This window comes from Miscanthus floridulus, chromosome 19, assembly GCF_019320115.1.
Source record: "Miscanthus floridulus cultivar M001 chromosome 19, ASM1932011v1, whole genome shotgun sequence".
NCBI lineage: Eukaryota > Viridiplantae > Streptophyta > Magnoliopsida > Poales > Poaceae > Miscanthus > Miscanthus floridulus.
The window spans coordinates 22,930,081-22,953,092 of NC_089598.1; the positions used below are offsets into that span (position 1 = coordinate 22,930,081).

The 23,012-nt window shown below is 46.5% G+C and overlaps 2 protein-coding genes across 6 annotated transcripts; one reads left to right on the forward strand and one right to left on the reverse strand.

Annotated features, from left to right (window-relative positions):
* Positions 1 to 9,838: 9,838 nt before the first annotated feature.
* On the reverse strand, positions 9,839 to 13,132 carry LOC136529509 (uncharacterized). Of its 5 annotated transcripts, none has more exons than XR_010777343.1 (7): positions 12,877 to 13,132; positions 12,671 to 12,762; positions 11,877 to 11,962; positions 10,879 to 10,972; positions 10,727 to 10,764; positions 10,582 to 10,628; positions 9,839 to 10,492 (listed from the first exon to the last, which is right to left on the reverse strand). XR_010777343.1 is itself a non-coding variant. In XM_066522578.1 (7 exons), exons 1-4 carry the CDS (start codon positions 12,990 to 12,992, stop codon positions 10,957 to 10,959), a joined length of 303 nt encoding a protein of 100 aa, XP_066378675.1. In that variant the 5' UTR covers positions 12,993 to 13,132; the 3' UTR covers positions 9,839 to 10,492; positions 10,582 to 10,628; positions 10,727 to 10,764; positions 10,879 to 10,956. The 5 variants fall into 5 exon arrangements, 3 of the variants coding, with proteins under 3 accessions (XP_066378675.1, XP_066378676.1, XP_066378677.1); XM_066522578.1 differs by having other exon boundaries at positions 12,671 to 12,755; XM_066522579.1 differs by having other exon boundaries at positions 10,727 to 10,768; positions 12,671 to 12,755.
* Positions 13,133 to 21,770: 8,638 nt separating this feature from the next.
* Positions 21,771 to 23,012, forward strand: LOC136525282 (RING-H2 finger protein ATL46-like). Its single transcript, XM_066518284.1, has one exon. The coding sequence runs from the start codon at positions 21,771 to 21,773 to the stop codon at positions 23,010 to 23,012; it is 1,242 nt and encodes a 413-aa protein (XP_066374381.1).

Genomic DNA, 23,012 nt, shown 5'->3' on the forward strand with positions numbered 1-23,012 from the left:
TTAAAATAATATTATCTAGGAGTGGGTGCGAGAGAAAAGTTAAAAAATGACAAAAATGCCTCTAACTACTACAGTACAACCATTTATAGTTATATAAATAAATCATAACTTTTACCTACGAAGTCGGAAGAGGATGAACTTTGTATCAAAATTGTAGTGCTCAATGACATCTACAGTTGTAGTTCATAACTTTTTGATTGAAAATTATTTAAAGTATAAAACAATATTTTTAAATTCTCAGATTTTGAAACCCATAAATTTAGAATATTTGAAGTCATTAAGAATCCTAAATATTCATTTTATCATTAGTAGTATAGTAAACCAATTTTTTTTAGTTTGCTTTCAGCTGAACATGATGAACATGTTCTAACTAAAAATGAGGTGAGGCTTGATTAGGTGGCTTTGCAAGAACTAGGGAGGAACACAAGTTATGTACTTTAGGCTAAACATATTAATTTAGAAGATCAACTTTTCCAATTGGACATAAACAAAAGCAACCAATAATATATATATAAACTTCCATAATATTTTCTCTATGGTGAAGTAATTTCATCGATAACCACTAAACAATTAAGTAGCATGTATGCAAAGCGAGACAACGAACATTTCATAATACACTATATTTTTTAATTTGAAGTTTAAAATTTTCTAACGTTTGTGGTATAAAATTTTCTAACGTTCGAAGTCATTTGGAATTTCTAAACTTTAAATTTCAAAATCTATGAAAATATAAAATAGATATTTAGGACTGTAATGATTTTAGATTAAAAATTTATAAACAACAAAGTTATAGATTGTATTGATAACTCCAGCTTTTGTATATTTCAAGTCAACATTTGTGGCCATTCCATAATTTTAAAATTTGAATTTCAAAATCTAAGAAATAAAAAAGAAGTTTTGACAATTTATATAGTTTTAAATAAAAAACTTGACAACTACAAAGTTGTAAGTCTCATTGAGCTCTACGGTTTTGATATAAAGTTTTCCTTCATCAGGCTTCATGTGCAATGGTTATGAATTTTTAGATAACTATAAAAGGTTATAATGTAATAGTCTAGGGTATTTTTGTCACTTTAATTTCTCTCTCCCATCCACTCCTAGATAATACTCCCTCTGTTCCAAATTATAAGTCGTTTTGACTTTTTTGGTTCACCAATTTTGCTATGTATCTAGACATAATATTATATCTAGATGCATAGAAAAATAGATGTACCAAAAAAGTCAAAACGACTTATTATTTGAAACAGAGGGAGTATTATTTTAAGAGACATAGTGTCCAGCAGCAAATTTCCATAATTGAAGAGTGTCTTCTAGCAAAGACAACATTGAGTAGTATCCATCAGCAAATACCGTCACTGAAGAGTGTCCTACAACAAATACTGTGATTAAAAACTCTACTTGGAGCCTTTATTATATTTGTTTTAATGCAATAAAGTTTATAGGCACCTCCAACTCATCGCAGACATGATTTTACTTCAGGTGCTAATTAAGCGTGGAAAGGAAAAACCATCTAGGACGTCGTATCACTGGTATGTATATTTGGTTGCGCCGCCAGGCATCGTTGCCCGCCAGGCAGCGGCCTCAGTCCATTGATTTGGATCACCTAGCGCTAGCGGTCGGGATCGATGATGTCTGGCAAAGCAGTTGCCTGGCAGGCCCCCAACTTGAAGACCCCAAATTTCAAAAAAGAAAGAAACTGTAAGGAAAATGGACCCTTGCCCATTTACTTTGGATTTTGGTGTTTAATGACCAACACAATTAAATTGGACTAATGAATTTGCAAGTGTTTATTTTGTAGTTCAATAGGGTGCAAGACGTGACTTGGACGAAGGCGACGTGGTGATCCGATGATTACACTTTAAGAAAGACCTTAGAAGCACAAGAGAAGACCCAAGATATCAAGCAAAGTCTAAGCACGAAGATTGGAACCAAGCCGTACGCAAGATCGCGAAGAAATGGGCTCACTGTGGTGACCGGATGCAGGACCGGACGCTGGACAAGCAACCGGACGCTGGGCAAGTGGCTCGGCAGACAGGCGACCGGATCCCAGACCGGACGCTGGCGGCAACCGACCGGACGCAGGACAGCAGCGTCTGATCGATTACAGTAAGGTTCCAGAGCGGTAAATCTGCGACCGGACGCTGGCCAGCGTCCGATCAGTATATTGCCGGCTCAACGGTCGGGACGACCGGACGCGTCCGGTCAAGACGATTCAGCGTCCGGTCAGTAGCAGTTTCGTGGGAATTCGACCCCAACGGCTACTTTTTCAGTGGGGCTTATAAATACAACCCCCAACCGGCCATTTGAGTAGTGTGGAGCTGAGGAAACATACCAAGGGTGTTGATACACCATTTTAGTGATCTCCACATGCATAGTGCTTAGTGTTTTATTAGGTGATTAGCATAAGTGCTTTGCGAAGTGCTTAGGTTGATTAGACCACCGCTTATGCGCTTGCTTTAGGTTTATGCCTAGTGTTTAGTGAGGTTTACATACCTTTTGCCACCGCGTGCTTGCGAGCACAAGTGTTGTACATCGGAGGGGCTTGAAGTCTTGCGAGATCACACCAACTGCGTTTGTGGTGTGGCCACCACCGTGTACCGGAGGGAACAAGGCCCACGGCGTTTCGGCCGGAAGCTTGATAGTGAAGACGGCGGGGAGCATCCGGGAGAGGTTTGCCAGAAGGCACGTCGGAGACCCACTTGCGCGTGGGGAAGGCCCGAGGCTATCCACGGAGTTACCCGACCGGGAGCTTGGCCCTTGCGAGGGATTCCTTGCGAGGGGCTCCAACGAGGATTAGGGGGAAGCTTGCGCGCTTCTCGATACCTCGGTAAAAATACCGGAATCGTCGACGGAAGTTTGCATATCTCTACCTTGCTCTTTAACTTCCGCATTTACATTACTTGTATTACTTCTTTTTACGGTAGAGATAGCGACACACTAGCAAAACCATAGTTACACATTTAGATAGTTTATCTTTTGCATAGGTTTTGCTAAGGTTAGCAAAAGAGGCCATAGTTTAGAGTTAGAATTTTAAGTTGCCTAATTCACCTCCCTTCTTACGCATCACGGACCCTTCAGAAACATTATGCTCTAATGAGTAATGACAGAAGATATTTGTTACTGTAGAACACTATTACATATGTTTAGAACGCAAAATTTGATTCACGGTGACAATAACGGAGCAGCTGGTGTTTCGGTTTCCTCACAGTATACATTAGAACGCAAAGTTTGATTCACGGCAGAGATGCTGAAGTTTCAATACAAAACAAAGAAAGATCATGTGCACGCTGACCGAGGTGGCATGGGGATGCAGAACAAGATCGAAGGAGGGCTGGTCACGTCTTCTCCCTCTCTCTCTCTTCATTTTTCTTCTTTCCTTCACATCTTCTTCATCACCCTTCCTATATTTTCATTGATATACCAGCTGTAAGGGGTTGGAGCCCCCCCAGCCCCCCCTAGATCCGCCCCTGGAGAGGGGGGGGGGGGGGGGGGGGGGCAGGGGGCATACGTAGGGTTGAATAGGTATATCTGAGGTTGATAAGGTCATGTTGTCTACCAAAGAGTCAGGTCGAGGACTCAGAGTCGTTCATAAGGAATAATCACGTGAGCTATGCTCCAATGTCAGTTTCTTTGTTTTTGTACTATGTTGCTTCAAAATACCTCAAGGACAATTGAGATACGATAAATTCGTATACACGAAGGGATCAACTAAAAACTGCAAGATGAAACTTTTTCGAAATTCCCAGTTGAAGCATTGGATTATATATGATGGTAGAACAAACTAATTTAACTTGAATTGGGTTCCCCTGAAGCATTGGATTACATATAGTGGTAGAACAAATGAATTTACCTTGGGTTTGGAGAACTTTTAGAGTAATATAATAAATAATAAACCTAACCATACGGAACGGAATGCCGTGACATCCCAATCCCCCGATCCCAAACCCCACAAACATTTGTACCGCTGTTGCCCAACACACACGGTCAAAGTACTTTTGTTTCGTCCTAGCCAGTCCTAGGCGTCCAATAGGCTAATAGGCTATTGGATCAGCACTCAGCAACAGCCAAGAACCAACAGGCGCCGCTCCTTGCACATGGCGTCTTTTTCTTTTTCCCTGTATACATCGGTCGCACTCCCACGACGCTTGTGGAATAAGAAGGTAATCATACAGTAGTTTCATCTAAACCCTAAAGCAAACCGTAAAGTTGCCTAGCACTCCCCTCTGTCATGACTCTGGAATAAGAAGGTAATCATAGTAGTTTCATTTAACTACTGTGGTTAAGTCCTCATATTTACATTTATTACTAGTCCTTCAATAATAAGCATGTGTCGACACCAAGACAGCTTCAGGATGTACTAGTCACTCTCTTTAATTGGCTTATAGATGTAGGGTGAGTGTTGTGCGTAGGAATGGACAATGTTTCTTCAACTAGTACTAGAGTATCTACATTGATGTGGTGCGTGTATGTGTCGTTGCTACAAGGTATATTCATATCCACGATCGGATCTGATCCATGTCAGAATCCAAAATCCAAACAACTACTACTCTATTAGGAATGAACCAAGTTTCAACAGGTTTATTTTATTTTTATAAAATAAAAGTCATAGCTGTGGAAGATACTATATATATACAGAGAGGGGAAAAAACGATTAACGTTACAATCAGCTTGTCGGTGCCTTTGTGCGTGTTTATTAACAACATGGGTGTTTACCTGACGATTAACATTTAACTGCCTTAACTTTTTCACTAATATATCCATCTATCTAGTCTAGTTGTAATTGACAAAGATAGAAAATGTTTAACACGCTGTCCGGACTGATCGCATGAGATGACGTCTCTCACTGTTCTCGCGCCTATATAAGTAGCCGGATCTCTCTTCACTGTCGATCTAGTTGCAGCAGCAGCAGTGCAGCACACAGCCCACTTCTCAGTTGCCGGAAGAGAAATCTCGGTCTTGTCTTTTTGCGCACATGGAGACACACAACCAGAACGCCCACGCCGGCGAAAACGATAGCTGGCAAGCGGCGGCGGCGGCGTGGCGGTTCGTGCGGGCGCCGGAGCTGCAGGACCCCTCCGTGTTCCCGGCATTTGGCACCGCCGCCGAGGCCGAGGGCGCCATGGCCGCCGCTCTCCGGTCAGCTCACTTCAACAGCTATCCCGCCGGCGTCGGCTTTCCGGGGCTCGCGTCGTCGACGGAGTGGTCGTTCCAGCAGGCGCACGCCTGGCTACCGCTCGAGCATGGGCAGCCTTCCGTGTTCCCTAACTCCGACGTCGACGCTGAGGTCGAAGGGGAAGTGGCCGCCGCGCTCTGGACGGGGGACTTCAACAGCTATTCCACCGGCGTCGCGTCGTCGAGGGAGTGGTCGTTCCAGCAGGCGCACGCCGGGCTGCCGCTCGAGCATGGGCAGCCTTCCGTGTTCCCGGCCTTTGGCACCGCCGCCGAGGTCGAGGGGGAAGTGGCCGCCGCGCTCTGGACGGGCGACTTCAATAGCTATCCCGCTGGATTCGGCTTCCCGAGACACGCGTCGTCGACGGAGTGTTCGTTCCAGCAGGCACACGCCGGGCTGCCGCTCGAGCATGGGCAGCCTTCCGTGTTCCCGGCCTTTGGCACCGCCGCCGAGGTCGAGGGGGAAGTGGCCGCCGCGCCCTGGACGGGCGACTTCAACAGCTATCCCGCCGGCGTCGGCTTCCCCGGGCACGTGTCGTCGACGGAGTGGTCGTTCCAGCAGGCGCACGCCGGGCTGCCGCTCGAGCATGGGCAGCCTTCCCTGTTCCCGGCCTTTGGCACCGCCGCCGAGGTCGAGGGGGAAGTGGCCGCCGCGCTCTGGACGGGCGACTTCAACAGCTATCCCGCCGGCGTCGGCTTCCCCGGGCACGCGTCGTCGACGGAGTGTTCGTTCCAGCAGGCGCACGCCGGGCTGCCGCTCCAGCATGGGCAGCCTTCCGTGTTCCCGGACTCCGACATCGACGCCGAGGTCGAGGGGGAAGTGGCCGCCGCGCCCTGGACGGGCGACTTCAACAGGTATCCCGCCGGCGTCGGCTTCATGGGGCACGCGTCGTCGACGGAGTGGTCGTTCCAGCAGGCGCACGCCGGGCTGCCGCTCGAGCATGGGCAGCCTTCCGTGTTCCCGAACTCCGACGACATCAACGACGAGGTCGAGGGGGAAGTGGCCGCCGCGCTCTGGACGGGCGACTTGAACATCTATACCCCTGGCGTCGGCTTCCCCAGGCACGTGTCGTCGACGGAGTGGTCACGCCGGGCAGCCGCTCGAGCATGGGCAGCCTTCCGTGTTCCCGGCCTTTGGCACCGCCGCCGAGGTCGAGGGGGAAGTGGCCGCCGCGCTCTGGACGGGCGACTTCAACAGCTATCCCGCCGGCGTCGGCTTCCCTGGGCACGCGTCGTCGACGGAGTGTTCGTTCCAGCAGGCTCACGCCGGGCTGCCGCTCCAGCATGGGCAGCCTTCCGTGTTCCCGGACTCCGACATCGACGCCGAGGTCGAGGGGGAAGTGGCCGCCGCGCCCTGGACGGGCGACTTCAACAGCTATCCCGCCGGCGTCGGCCTCATGGGGCACGCGTCGTCGACGGAGTGGTCGTTCCAGTAGGCGCACGCCGGGCTGCCGCTCGAGCATGGGCAGCCTTCCGTGTTCCCGAACTCCGACGACATCAACGCCGAGGTCGAGGGGGAAGTGGCCGCCGCGCTCTGGACGGGCGACTTGAACATCTATACCCCTGGCGTCGGCTTCCCCAGGCACTGCATGATTTGGGACTGTCACCTGTATTTCGTTTCGCTTGTACATATTACAACAATTTGCTCCGGATTTATGATCGATATATTTCTGCAGTTATCTTTGAACAATCTTCATCCACTTCTTTTGGCGTGTAAATGTAAACTTTGAGGATATATTATTGCCTGTTATATGTAGCTCAGCACCCTTCTTCCAAGGGCATGGCCGTGTGGAAGCATACGAAGGTGAAAACGAAGAGCTTGCTCGGTTAGACACGTAAGTGCATATGTTTTGTGGGATTGATTTGGTACATATATATTACTTCGGTTATGCTTGTCAGTCTTTAGAATCTAAGAATTAACGTTCTCAAACACTTAGGCTCTTTAATTTGTTACACCCAAACAACTTCTCTGTTATATCAAACCGTTTGCTTCTGCATTTTGCACCTCATTTTTTGAGCAGATATTTTGCACCTCATTATATTGAAGAAAAAAAATGTATGGCCAGGTTGCTGTCACCGGAGCAGCCCCTTCCGCTGCTACAAGTTCTTGGAGATGCTGAGCCTAGAGCTGCAGGGTGAGAAGTTTTTGTGAAACCATGGCTAATCATAGCTAGAGTTTGTGATTTCAATCATTGCTAGTTAAATGTGATCAGTTAGTTCAGAAAATGTATTGAGTGGTGGTGATGTAGCAGATGGAATGACATTCAGATTTCAATACACTGCAGGCCTGTAGTTCAAATGGAGCAGCTTGGTCCTAATGACCTGCAGCATTGTCTTCGCCAAGGGGAGTCGGACCGTGCATTAGACATTCTTACTCTGATGGTCCAGGAAGGAAAAGCTATAAATCGTGCCGTGGACATTGAGGTAGATGAGCGTGACATCAATAGGGCTCACCCTGAGCTCATCATTTTGCTGAGAGGGCATGCTTACTTCAATATCAGAAAGCAAGGGGATACTCTTAGAGCTGAATCATACTACCGTGAGCACATCAGAGGTGTTTATCCTGATGGCGTGAGCACTGGCAACCTTTTTGTGGACACGCTCTTGGCCCGGCTAGAGACAACAGCTAGGGCTGGAGGCCCGCCAAGGTAAATGAGCAGCTTGTTACTACTAGTATTTTGCGTACAAAAGATACTATCTATGTAGTCTACTTAATTCCTCTAACCTCGATATGATCGAGGGATAAGCAGCTCTAGTTATTTCGTGCACCCCTTATTTGCGTTTTCTACAGTGATAACCATGACTTCGGCGACACGAGTGTAACACACCGCTGCGTCAATGACTACCTCAAGGTGTACTTCCCAGAATTCTGGTAAGTCTTAATTAATGACAACGTACGTGTTTGCTTGGTATTCGATACTTATATATATTTTGGCCAGTAGTATATGAGAGAGAGACCGTGTTTGCTTGGGATTCGGTACTTGTGTGTGTGTGTCCGAGAGAGAGAGAGAACAAGTTGTTTGCTAATCTAAATTCGTGTCATGGATGCATTCATGCAGGAATGAGGTTGAGAATGGAAGAACCCGACTGGGGCTGTTCGGCGAGAAGGAAGGCAGGTGGGTGCGCTGCCTTGCTTGCCACAAAGAGTACAAGGGCTACAATCGGTCGAAGCTGCAGTATCACCAGCTAAGGGATGTTCGCGGCAAGCAGGCGCTGTGTCAGGCTTCCACCGCGTATATACGACAACAGATTCGCCGAAGAAGATGACAGCGGCCACAGAGCCAGGGACGGGGAAGCCATGGCGCTTGTTCCTCCTCCTCCGGATGGAGCATCGCGCTTCTTCCTCAACTTCTCTGACTGATCATCCTCTTCCGCTTGATGCTGGGAATGAAGATGATATATCTTTTGTTCATCGGGTCTGCTTTGGAGGGAGTTCAGACACGGATAACAGAAGTGATGGCATAGCATAAGTGGCGGGCGGTACCTAGCTATTCTGGTCGAGTTCGTGAATTCATACATACATAATCCGTACTTTTCAGCTTGTTTTTCAGTTGGAACAGTGTTTTTCTCTTACAATAAATTAGCCGGAACAATATTTCAGCTTATTTTTTCAGCAAAGCGAATGGGACCGTATATATTATATATTCGGCTGTAGTTATTTGGTACCGTGGTACTAGGGGTGCAAGTGGCAATGGTGTTTTCTTGTCACCTAACTAATCACGGTCAAATACCATTCTAGTTCATTTTTCCACCTTCCTCAAACTACTAAAATATCATTCTTTTCATTTGATCAATTTTTTGGGTCACCCCAATGACCCAAAATAGTTTGAACTTGCATCCTGGGGTGGTACCCAAGTCCTCTCCCGCACACGCAAAGGCGCCAGACACCCACTTCTGGTGTGTTTGGTTTTGGTTTGTGAAATCACATCATGAGTTCATTTCATGATTTTTTTGGTGGGATCAACTGTGCATATACTAGTTATTAGCTTGTGAGAAATAATGTGGTGATGAATCAACGATTCTATTTCACAAATCAAACAAAAAAATGAGGAATGAGAAGAAGATGAACCACCTCATTCCTCGAACCAAACACACCCTGTTACTCCAGGCGCCGCCCCTGTTTCTCGTCCACCCGTCCGTCCACCACATGGCGTCTTTTTCTTTTTGTCAGGTTACGGAACAAGGTGATTTTGTAGCCAGGATGATTATAGGCAGAAAGGAAGAATAGACGATAAATTTGCACACTTGGTAGTTGTTGGCTAGTTCAGATTTGGTTATTAGATAATTAATCTATACGCCTTTTTATCCTTTAGTCATATATGTATTTGATGGTGGAACACATGAAACAATTGTAGTTTGATAATGTTTTTTTTTATGGTTAAGGATTAATTTGTCCATAAGGATTTATTAATCTGACACAGAAAACATTGTGGTTCAAACAATGGAATTTTTATTGTCACAACAACATTTGTTCTTGTTCACAAGGATTTGTGTTCGGTCAACAATTATTTATGCTCCAAACAAAAATTAATCATGGTTTGTAGAACACTTTTTATGGTTGAGGACGAATTTGGTCAAGCATTTCAAGATTTGAGACAGCTAACAATAGTTGTGAATTTATTACATTTGCATTAGCACTCAGGATTTGCAGGTCTGTAAAAAATAAGCAGGTATCTCAACTCACTATAAGATTTCAACACTTGCATAAGCCCATGGGTTTATTGCTTGTCTATGCTACAGATTCTAAATACTATTGGGGCACAAAGGCTCAACCTCACCATGTTCGCTTGTTGGTTTCAGCCAGGCTTATTCAACCAGCCAACAGTGTTTTTCTCTCACAAAAAAACCAGCACCAGCCAGCCCAAACCAGCACCAGCACCAGCCAGCGATAATCATACAACCAAACAGTAAATGAAAATGTTTTTTTAGAATCAGTCGAATGTCGATAGTCTAAGGCTGCTCAGGGGGAAGTTGTGCTGTGGGTTCTTAAGCAATTCAACTTCCCTGTTTCAAAGAAAAGAACACAGGTTAGGACACTGGCAATAGTTTCCCTACGAACTGAAGATGCAAAAGCTAAGCTACACTTCTTGAGGCTTTTGCTCACTGCTTGCCTGAGCTTCATAACACAAGGATTTGGGCTCTTTTGGCACCTGCAGAGCAGGTTCCCTACAGTAAAGAACACAGGTTAGGACACTGGCAATAGTTTCCCTACGAACTGAAGATGCAAGAGCTAAGCTACACTTCTTGAGGCTTTTGCTCATTGCTTGCCTGAGCTTCATAACACAAGGATTTGGGCTCTTTTGGCACCTGACGAGCAGGTTACCTACAGTAACTCATAGGTAAAATTAATTAGAAAATATGTTCTAGTGCTCATTCAAAACACTTTAAACACTAGGATGTCAAATAACATACTGTGCATGACAACCTCGATGGAACTAGGGCATTCATGTTTCTCCCACCTGAAAAGTTTGGAGAAAGAAGAGATCATGAAATCTGGATAATAGTTTAAGAAAAGCCAATAGTGCAAGAAAAAATAGTAGTGAAGGGTTACTGTTACCTCTTTGTCAAAAGTACATGAAGGACAAATGCTTATAGCTGTCTCTTAAATGAAATTGTCTCAATTTAGTATGGCAATTCCATGTAGCTCCATATAATATATAAAAGAACTGGAGTGCTAGAGATCAAAATAATCATAGGATTATATCTTACTTTGCTCAATAGATTATGAACCATTTCATCCGCTAGACAAATAAGTGGTCTCGGTAGCTGCTTGACTGCCAATATCTCCTACTGGATCGTTTCTCTGAAATTAAGGGGCTCAGGTCAAATTATTGGTCATGCAGAAACCGACCATGATACTAATAAAATTTATTGTTTGAAAAATTTACAGATGGCATAGAAGCAGATAATTTAACATGCTAAACCGTAAGGAAGTAGCATTAGCTTTAGAGTAGGAGCACATCAAACATACTAACAACAATCTTCACATACCCAGGCTACAATAGACAATGAAGAATTTGATTATACTAAATTCAGCTGTACAATAACCACAGGGCATGTAAACTTGCATGAAGAATTACATAGACTTCATCTTGCAAGCCTAGCAATGCACAACAAAAGTGGACCACTAATCGAACCATAAGAAAATCTGTTGCTGCCCTGAACCAAGCCAATGGCAAAGGAGGCGTTCCATTATTTACTGACATATTTCACTGCTACTACAAATTATTACTATTTCTAGAAGCAACCCTCATTAATATGGATTCGTATCAACTGAGTCTGAGATCCCGTTTACTCTTCCTCCCCAATGCTCTACCCTGAGATTACTGACTTTGGAAAAAAGAGATCTGCTCTAACATGCACAACAAAAAGGCTGCATATGACAAAAGGAGCATTCTATTTTACCAAGCATAGTCGTTTTTTGGTTTATGAACCTAGTACAGGTAAAAAAAAAGGAACAATTTGTTGGAATTAACAACTGCACATAAATATGTCGGAGTTAAAACAATGCATATCTTAACAAATAGGTTTGAGATAATCACATCATTCAAGCATTTTCGTGAATAGGCAGAATTCAGTGGGCCACTCATAGCATCCATTTTCTATGGAAAACAATTTAGGAAAAAAATATGGACAACAGAAGAATGTAACAAATAAAAGAACCAACAAAGAAGATTTGTAAACACACTAAAGCTATAAAACATTACCTTAGTCGATGACGCTGATCTGAGTATATACTCTTCCTGTTTCCTTCTTTCACCAAATAAAAACTGATCCATCGTCTCAGCACAAACTGAAAACCATAAAGGCATCAAATATACGTTGGCTGGTTTCTCCAGCTTGACAGTGGAAGCATGCTGAATGGCATAATGTAGAGCTGTAAAATGTAGTTGACTGTCTTTACTTACTATTCTCTAATGTTCAAGAAAAACATCGAGAAATTCTATAGGACAGAACTGTCGAACTTATTCACATAGGCACATTACCTATATGTAGGCAAGATGTCAATGATTAGGCTCATTATTAGAATATGTTTCCTGCCTCAGTTCAGAACACAGAAAAACATATTTTTATAGAGGGAGAAAAAACATATCTAGCTATCAAAGGTGAGGATAAAAGTGCATGTTTGGGGCAAAAAAATAAGGGACATCAGCAACATGGCATGTTGTCAGAAACCTTACTCCTTCAATCGTACAACATATTTGGAACAAATAAATCCTTCAATCGTAGAACATATTTGGAGCCAATAAGTGAACAACAGTATAGGAATCTTCATAGACCCACAGAAATGAAATTGCAACACTAAGAGGTCAGTTTCAGTGACCACTCAAAACTGTCAATTTATATAAACATGGAGTAGGTGCTAAAATCAACATGACGGGACATATGCTCCTGACAGTCCCTAGTATTTCCTGTAAGATGTTTTAGACTATATCTGGATCACTAAAAATTTGGAAAGGAAACTAAAAAAAATGAAGACGCACGTAACAGCAAGACTGACCTCAGCCTCCTCCTCGAGCGGCAGATGGCTCCGCTCGTTCATCGCCATCGGCGTCAAGATGTTTGAATCAACAATGGTAGTACCCCTAAAACCTTATCATTTGGCATAATGGCATAATGGAGACAAATTTACTCCTTCTCCGCAAAGAATATGCGCTGACGGAAATAGAAAATCAACTCACTATCTAGGAGTAGATCCCAACTTACATGCCCAGCCGCAGCTCCGACCTTTTTTTTTTTACAACAGTCGCAGCTCCGACCTTGACTCCTGTGCTCGTCGTTGCCATAGACATCACCCAATTGTAGAAGCTGAGCAGCTGCATAGCCTGGGACTGCGGGGCGGTAAGGCAAGGTGCGGCTGGCGGCGTCTTCGTCGAGGAGGAGGACGCAAAACATGGCGGAGCCGGTGGGGTGGGGATCGACGCCGGCAGGTGGGGGACGGTGCAGGCAGAGCGGCGGATTGGAACCGATGGAACTGCAGAGAACGTGGTTGGGCCGAGGGCGGGGTCGGGGGATGGGGGCTGGCCAACTGAAGATTCTTCGCCCTCGGTGGTATGGGCTCGGCAGTCTGTGGCAGGCAAGAGGAGGCCCGCGTTACTTGTCCGGGAGAGGAAAAACTGATCTAGCCCGTGAGCCGACCCGTGCACGTGGTAGCGGGCCTTGTCCAAGAAATAACACACGGCCCACGTACTGCGAAACCACCAGCCAGCCAGCCTCAGCCAGCCTAGGTTGAGGGAAACGCAACACGGTTCAGGACTCGTCGCCGGCGGCAGATGGCCATGGAGGAGACATGGCCAGAATGACCCTGCCGAGACAGACAGTACTGCTGAGTGCTGCTGGCACCAGCGTCGTCCCAGCTTAGCTTTCGACAAGGCCAGCGTCCGTTCACTGTTGACATGTTATTAGGCCCTGGTTAGTTTCCAATTTTTTTTTTACTCCTACAGTAAATGAGCATGTTTGGACACATGCATAGAGTACTAAATATAGACGAAAAAAAAACTAATTGCACAGTCCTCGGCAAAATCGCGAGACGAATCTTTTAAGCCTAATTAGTCCATGAAAAGTCATAAGTGCTACAGTACCCACATGTGCTAATAACTGATTAATTAGTATCATTAGATTCGTCATGCAGTTTCCTGATGGGTTCTGTAATTTGTTTTTTTTATTAGTATCCAAAAACCTCTCCCGACATCCTTCCGACACATCCGATGTGACACCCAAAAATTTTCACCTCCCCAACTAAACACACCCTTAGCCCCGTGTTTGGAGGGCCACGACGATAATTAATACAGCAACAATGCACAATCTGGTTCGCGCGCGACCACGATCACGATGGGTGTCTCTTGACTCTCTGCTGGCCGAGTCATAACTCTTACTAAGGGGGTGTTTGGTTTGGGTTACTCAACTTTAGGAGCTACTAAATGGTTTAGTCACTTTTAGTAACTCCAGAGTTACTAGAGAAGACTAAAACTTTTTTAGTCACATTTAATCATAACGTTTGACAAAAAAAGTTACTAAAAAAAACTAAAAACTACTAAATTTAGGAGCTAACCACGGACCGTAAGATCGGCTCGCCCTTCTATTGCTTTGCCTTTGCTATGCTACCCGTTCAGAGCCGGAGCGGCTTTACAGATAGATTGATAGTACTACTACTCCAGCAACCTGGCTGCACTGCAGGCACGCACAGTACCCATCAGGACAAGCAGAAGAAAGTTCTGCTGCCGGCACCGGCAGCCTGCAGCTGCAGTGCAGGCTTTCTGCATTCTGAATACTAGGAGTAGTATAGGCCCCGTTTAGTTCGCGAGTAGTATAGGTACCGTTTAGTTCGCTGGCAGATTTGGCGCCATCGGAAGTTGTAACACTGTAGTGTTTTATTTTTATTTGGTAATAATTGTCCAATCGTTGACTAATTAGACTCAAAACGTTCGTCTCGTAAAGTACAACCAAACTGTGCAATTAGTTTTTGATTATGCATGTACCGTAAGTTTGATGTGACGGAGAATCTTCTTTTTGCATAGTGTCAAAGTTGGAAATTTGGTGAACTAAACACGGGCATAGTATCTGGTTGCAGAGATGCAGACTTCAACTCCACTGGCCTCCTCAGCCTTGGATCCCCACCCAAACGAACCCTTTGACCATCGCCGCTCCGCCACTCTGTTGCATCGCCGTCGGTGTCAGTGTGATGGTGTCCGTCACCAACCCTCTCCCAGGTCCCAAACTCCCAAACAAAGGCCAAAGCGCCCCACCCCACTCACACTCCACGCCGTGGTCTCGCCTGTTGGTTTTCTCTTAGTCATATTCATCAGATCAGGATATTTTGCATAGGAATAGAATACATGTTCAAGATTTACATGAGAGGCAGAGAGAAGGGGAGTGAGAGGTAGCAGACCATCGAAGGCCGTAGTGGTTGAAGCACCGACCGGGATCTCGTTGGCGGACGCCATCTGCGCGGCGGCAGCGATGTTCGGTGGAGAGGGAGGAGTCGGCGCTGTGGCGTCCTTGGCAGCGGCGTGTGCGTCGAGGTGGCGTTGCCGGCGTCGGTGGTGCTTCCCGTCGCTGGCAGCGCCCCTTCTCAAGATCGGGTTAGGGTTAGGATGTCGGTGGGGTGACTGGCGGCGCGGTGAACCTCGTACTGCGAGCCCCGGTCCCCACCTTTCCTTTATAGCGCTGTGCGACGGGGGCCCACCAACCATGTAGGGTTGGGCGCCCCCGATTAGGGCACGAGGCCGTTGGGCCTAACTGGTGGGAGATAAAACCTAACATTCTCCCCCTTGATCTCTCATCTATTCTTCGTTCTTTAATTTCATACTCAAAACTTTCAATTCATATTTTTCTTACTTCCATCCTATTTCATCACAGATTAGTGCATAGAACTGTCTCATTGTCACAGCAATTAGTGCCGTTAGACTAACAGGCACAATACACTTCTCCGTTTTGAAATGTAAACTTTCTTTGGGCCCTTCGTATGTTCAGGAATCATAGGCTTTCCCTTAAACCCATGCCGGCTACGTGTTCTCTAAACACGTTGGGTGGTAAGCCTTTTGTGAGCGGATCCGCGAGCATTTTCTTTGTACTTATATGCTCAAGATTTATTATATGATCCCAAACTTTATCTTTCACAACATAGTACTTTATGTCAATGTGTTTGGTAGCACCACTTGACCTATTATTGTGAGCATACTGTACCGCTGAATTGTTATCACAATACAATCTCAGTGGTTCATTTACATTATCAATCACTTTCAATCCAGGTATGAATTTCTTCAGCTAATTCACCTGCCCTGTTGCCTCATAGCATGCTACAAACTCGGCATACATTGTCGAGGATGTAGTTACGATTTGTTTGGAGCTTTTCCACGATATAGCCCCTCCTGCGAGAGTAAATACATATCCTGACGTGGATTTTCTTTTATCTCCCGCATAATCAGAATCTGAATACCCCTCTATCTGCAGGGTATAAGATCTTCTATACGTAAGCATGAGGCCTTTCGTACCCTGCAAATAACGCAGGACTTTCTTCACTAATTTCCAATGTTCAATTCCTGAATTCTTTTGATATCTGCCAAGTAACCCGGTAACAAAAGCTAAGTCAGGGCGTGTACACACTTGAGCATATTGTAAACTTCCAACAGCTGAAGCATACGGTACCGCTTTCATTCGGTCAATTTCATATTGGTTCTTGGGACACTGATGTTCCCCAAATCTATCGCCCTTGACTATAGGAGCAGGTGAAGGACTGCACGCATGCATACTAAATTTTTTCAGGACCTTTTCTATGTATGCCTTTTGCGATAATCCTAGAACCCCTTTTCTCCTGTCTCGGTGAATCTCTATTCCTAAAACGAACGAGGCCTCACCGAGATCTTTCATATCAAAGTTTGAGGACAAGAATTTCTTTGTTTCCATTAGTAGATTGATATCACTACTAGCAAGCAAGATATCATCCACATACAAAATTAGGAATATGTACTTTCCATTCTTGAACTTTGCATAAACGCAATTGTCCTCAACATTTTCTTCAAACCCAAAACCTTTTATCGTTCTATCAAACTTCAAATACCACTGTCTTGAAGCTTGCTTCAATCCGTAGATTGATTTCTTCAGGCGACATCCCATATTTTTCTTTCCTTTTATGACAAAACCTTTCGGTTGTGCCATATAGACATTTTCTTCCAAATCCCCGTTTAGGAAAGCCGTCTTTACATCCATTTGATGTAACTCCAAATCATAGTGGGCTACAAGTGCCATTATAATTCTGAAGGAATCTTTACATGAGACTGGAGAAAACGTCTCATTGTAATCAATCCCTTCTCTTTGCGTGAAGCCTTTCGCCACAAGTCGCGCTTTAAATCTTTCTATATTCCCTTGGGAGTCATATTTCGTTTTGTAGACCCATTTACAGCCTACTGTTTTGGCTTCTTTAGAAATATTTTCTAAGTCCCAAACTTTATTGGTACTCATTGATTTCAATTCATCTTCCATGGCCTTAAGCCACTTTGATGAGTGGTCGCTTCTCATGGCTTCTTCAAATGAGGTGGGATCATCCCCCATCTGACATTCTTCTGTTTCATAAACTTCATAGTCATCAGTAATAGCTGATCTTCTTATTCTTTGAGACCTTCTAGGTGCCTCCGGCACTTGTTCCACATTGGGCTGTTGTTGTTCTTCCTCATGTGCAACATTTGGTTCTATAGGTTCCTCAATGATAGGTTCCTCAAGGACAGGTTCCTCATGTTCATTCATTGTCGCCACAGGAGAACTTGCAACAAGTGTTGGCACTACAGTGTCCTGCACTGTCGGTGCAACAGCAGCAGGTAGCGTGAAGAATGGTTCGTCAACCATCGGAGTGGGTACATGTACCCGCTTCTCCTGTAGGATGATTTCTCGTGCTACCATGCTCCCCCTGATCATGTTATCCTCCAAGAACACAGCGTGTCTTGTTTCTACAATCTTCGTATGTCTGTCAGGACAATAGAAGCGATATCCTTTCAATCTTTCTGGATAGCCAATAAAATGGTAGCTGACTGTCTTGGAGTCTAACATTCCTATGTTTGGGTTAAACACTTTTGCCTCAGCTGGACAGCCCCACACACGCAAATGGTTAAGTGAGGGTTCCCTTCCTGTCCATAATTCATACGGTGTTTTAGGCACCGATTTACTTGGTACTCGATTAAGTATGTGAATGGCGATTTTCAGTGTCTCCATCCATAAACCAATTGGTAATGTGGAGTAACTCATCATGCTTCTTACCATATCTATTAAGGTACGGTTACGTCTTTCAGCCACTCCATTCTGCTGAGGCTCCCCCGGTGTGGAGTACTGAGCAACTATGTCATTTTCCTATAGGAACCTTGCAAATGGTCCAGGAATTTGGCCATATGGGGTATGTCGCCCATAGTACTCTCCACCTCGGTCTGATCGTACTATCTTGATTTTCTTATTGTGCTAATTTTCAACTTCAGCTTTAAATATTTTGAATTTATCAAATGCTTCCGATCTTTCTGTAATTGGATAAATATTGCCATAACGAGAGTAGTCGTCTGTGAATGTTATAAATTAGTCATAACCATCCACACTTTTTACAGGAAAAGGACCACATATGTCTGTGTGGATTATTTCTAAAATTCTTGTGCTTCGTTTGTCATCTTTCTTAATTTTCTTGACATACTTTCCTTTGATGCAATCAATACATTGTTCTAAATCTAAAAATTCTAAGTGCGGGAGAATTGATTCCTTAACCAATCGTTCCATTCTCCCCCTCGAAATATGGCCCAAGCGACAATGCCATAATTTCGAAGAGACAGTATCAATTCTCTTTCGCTTCTTAGTTACATCCGCAGATGGGGAATCATTCACATTCTCATCGCATACATTATTCGCATTCTCAGCAAGAGATAATAAATAAAGCTTGTCTTGTCGGAAGGCAAGACCAACACATTTATTATTAACCAGTATCTTACACTTGCCATCACCAAAATGGCAATCAATTCCATCATCATCAAGTTTCGAAATACTTATCAAATTTCTACGCAAAGAGGGAACATAAAGTACTTCTTTAAGTCTAAGTACAAAATCATTATTCAATTCTAAAGAAAAAACTCCAATGGCTTCAACATTGGCTTGCACTCCATTTGCAACTTTAATCGTTCTTTCTCCTCTTTACAAGGTTCTCGTCCCACTTAACCCCTGTAAGGAATTTGTAACATAAGTAGTTGCACCTGAATTAACCCACCAAGTGGATGTATCGTAACATAAATACAGGGATTCATCTACAAATGTAATAAATTCATCACCTTTCTTTAGCAGAGATTTCAGGAAGTCTGGACAATCCATCTTGTAGTGTTCCTTCTTGAAGCAGTGCTTGCACTGATCTTTTTCAGCTCTACCATACTGCTGATTCTTAGAATCCTGGGGTTTCTTTCCCTGTGAATTGGAGGAAGAGGTCTTATCCTACTTAGGTTTCCCTTGTGGTTTAGAATTCTTGCCATTAAAGTTCTTTCTTTTGTTATCCTTCACAAAATGAGCGGATTCACCTTGTGAGGACTTTATTCTCTCCTCTTCTTGAGCACACATTGAGATGAGTCTTTCTATGCCCCATCTTTCAGGCTGCATATTGTAGTTCACAATGAATGTGTCATATTCTTTTGGCAAAGAAGCAAAAATCAAATAAATCAGGAAATCCTCCTCCTTCAAATTCATTTCTTTTAGCTTAGATGCCGTAGTGTTCATCTTCAAAATGTGCTCTCTTATGCTACCACCAGTGAATTTCTCATTCACAAGCTTCTTAATCAGTGAACTTGCTGTGGCCTTGGTAGATCCAGTAAACTGACTCTTGATTTTCTCAAGATATTCTTTGGCAGTAGCACATTCAGGGATTGAGCCCCTTATCTGTTCTTCTATGGTGGCCTTGGCCACCAACAGGCACTTGCGGTTGGAGAGAGTCCATTGCCTATGTTCAAGGTCATATTTCATTCTTATTTCAGCATGATAACGCTTTCGAGCAGCGAAATTAGCGTTAGATTCATTTTCACCTCTCACCGGGTCCTCTGGCTCCGTAGGACATGGTGAGGTGATGGCAAAATCGACCTCTCCCAACGCAAGTTCCAATTCATACTTCTTCCGCCACACATGGTGTTTGGTCCCATTGAGTGTCGGGATGTTGGCAATGTTCACAATGCATTTGCCTCCTGAAATCACACCAGAGTAAGTAAGAAACATTTATACATAAAATTCCATGCTTTAACTCAACGTTGGTCAAATTAAAACTTATAATTCATCCATGCAAACATTTTACATCACCGTTGGGCAGAAGTAAAATTAATGCATAATTTCTCATGAATCAAAAATTATAATATTGTTATTAACAACGTTGGTCTGAAAATAACAACATCATAATCTCATCAAAATTATCAGAAATTAATTTCTCTTCAAATTAAATTATCCCGTTGGTTCAAATTTAATCAAAGAGAACAATAATTATCATGCACAGCGGAAACATTAATAATTTTTTCATATTATTATTTTCCAGAAGCACTAAAAAAATTCACTGTTTTCTGAGCAAAATATCGTTGGATAAAATTTGCACAGAAAAATTGTATCAAAATCATTCAAATTCATCAAAATAGCATTGAAATTACTCCTGGAAAATAATAACAAAATTTCATTCTTTCATTTCAGCCCAGCGCGGCCCAAGACGGCAAAAAAACGCCTCGGCCCAGTCCTCCGCGCGTGCGCAGGCCGCAACCTGGGCCTGGGCCGGCAAAGTGCCGCGCGCGCTCGCGCCCGCCTGGGCCGGCGAGTTGGCCCATCCAATCTCGAGCGTCCGTCTTGATCCGACGGCCAAGCGTCCGTTTCGGCCGGATAAAAAACGTCGCCGCGGCCGGTGGCCTGGAAACCCTAGCGCATTCGCCCCTGCTCTCTCTCTCTCTTCTTCTTCACCACACTCTCTCTTCTCTCTTCCGCGCAGCGCAGTCGCAACCGAGAGCGAGCGCGACGAGCGAGCGGGCGGTGGAGCGAGCCTCGGCGCCGTCGCCGGCCCCCTCGCCGGCGCGCATGCTCCCCAACGGGTGAGCACGCCGCCGTCGAGCGGCCTGGCCGCGGCGCTTCCTTGGCCGAGCCCGGTGAGCCAGCGCCCCCGGCTCGGCTTCTTCTCCCGCGCCGGCGAAGGTTCATCCGACGCACGACGAGGTAGATCCGTCCTCCACTTTCCCCTTTCTGATTTGAGTTGTTCTTTTCGGGTTCATCCGAATGGAAAAATAGGGTTAGGGTTCGTTCATATTCTTTCCTTTCTTTCTTCTTTCGGATTTGGGTCTAGGGTTTTCTCTTATCCGAAGGGATTTAGGTCTAGGGTTCTTCTCTTATCCGAAAGGATTTAGGTCTAGGGTTCTTCTTTCTATTTTCTTTTTCCCGATCCGCATCAGATCGGTCGGTTTCATTTCCTTTCTTACCCCGATCTGATTTTTTCTCTAACCGTGGCTCCGGTACCATTGTTGGTTTTCTCTTAGTCATATTCATTAGATCGGGATATTTTGCATAGGAATAGAATACATGTTCAAGATTTACATGAGAGGCAGAGAGAAGGGGAGTGAGAGGTAGCAGACCATCGAAGGCCGTAGTGGTTGAAGCACCGGCCGGGATCTCGTTGGCGGACGCCATCTGCGCGCCGGCAGCGATGTTCGGTGGAGAGGGAGGAGTCGGCACTGTGGCGTCCTTGGCGGCGGCGTGTGCGTCGGGGTGGCGTTGCCGGCGTCGGTGGTGCTTCCCGTCGCTGGCAGCGCCCCTTCTCAAGATCGGGTTAGGGTTAGGATGTCGGTGGGGTGACTGGCGGCGCGGTGAACCTCGTACTGCGAGCCCCGGCACCCACCTTTCCTTTATAGCGCTGTGCGACGGGGGCCCACCAACCATGTAGGGTTGGGCGCCCCTGATCAGGGCGCGAGAACAAGGCCCAAAAAGCCGTTGGGCCTAACTGGTGGGAGATCAAACCTAACATCGCCATGTCGCGTCTCCCAGAGACAACAAAACACGTCACGTTCCTCTTCGTCGTCGTCGTCGACGGCGTCGCGGGTGGCCGTGCTCACTCACCGTTGGTGTGGTGGGGAGAAATGGACGCTTCTCCTGCACCGCCGCCGCCGCCGCCACCGGGGTCTCCCGCCATCGAGCGGAAGCTGAGCCCGGGGGTGCTCCTCCTCATTGCGATCCTGGCGATGGTCTTCTTCATCTTCGGCCTGCTCAACCTGCTAGCACAGAACCTGCTGCGCCTGCGGCAGGCGCGGCGGCGGCGGCGCCGGGTCGGGGATGCCGCCGCGGCGCCGAACGGAAGCAGCCCCACGGCGTTCCAGGGCCAGCTCCAGCAGCTGTTCCACCCCCACGACGCGGGCGTCGACCAGGCCTTCATCGACGCGCTGCCAGTCTTCCCCTACCGCGCCATCGCCGCCGCCGCCGCCGCCAAGGACCACGACAGCGAGCCGTTCGACTGCGCCGTCTGCCTCTGCGAGTTTGCCGACGACGACAAGCTCCGCCTGCTCCCGACGTGCGGCCACGCGTTCCACGTGCCCTGCATCGACGCCTGGCTGCTCTCGCACTCCACGTGCCCGCTCTGCCGCGGCAGCATCCTCGCCGAGGCCGACTACTACTACTCCAGCCCGTCCCCGTCATCGTCGTCCTTGCTCCTGCTCCACCACCACTCGTATGGCCTCGCCGAGACGGCCGCCAGAGACGGCGGTGATCCGGGAGCCAGAGACGGCGACGAGTCACCCGAGGACGCGGTGGAGGAGATCGTGGAGGTGAAGCTGGGCAAGCTCAGGTGCGTCGACGGCAATGCCAGTGCCAGGGACCTCGTGGCCGACGGCACAGGTAGCAGCGGTGGCAATGACAGGGGAAGTCTCGGGCAGAGGCGGTGCCTGTCCATGGGATCATACGAGTACGTCATGGACGACCACGCCGCGCTCCGCGTCACCATCAAGGCGACCCCGAAGAGGAGGCCCGCGAGCTCGAGGTCGTCGCGCCGCCGCCACGCGCTATCGGCGTGCGACCTCGGGTGCCCCAAGAAGGCGGGCGCGTGGGAGACGGAGGCCGCCGCAGCTTCCGCGGACGCCGACGGGCGCTGCGGCGACGGCCCCGGCCCCGCGGCAGAATCCTCCGGTGAGAGACGCGCGGCGTCGTTCCGGTGGCCGGCGATGGCCTCAGGCTGCAAGAGGCACCGCAGGGACGAGGAGCCTTGCGACGTCGAGGCAGGTGGCTCCGGGGACAGTGGCGTCTCGTCTGTAGCGGAAGAGAGGCCGCCGTCGGTGCCTTGGGCGGCGATCCTCTGGGTCGCCGGCGGGAGGCAGGGAAGCCATTCGTGA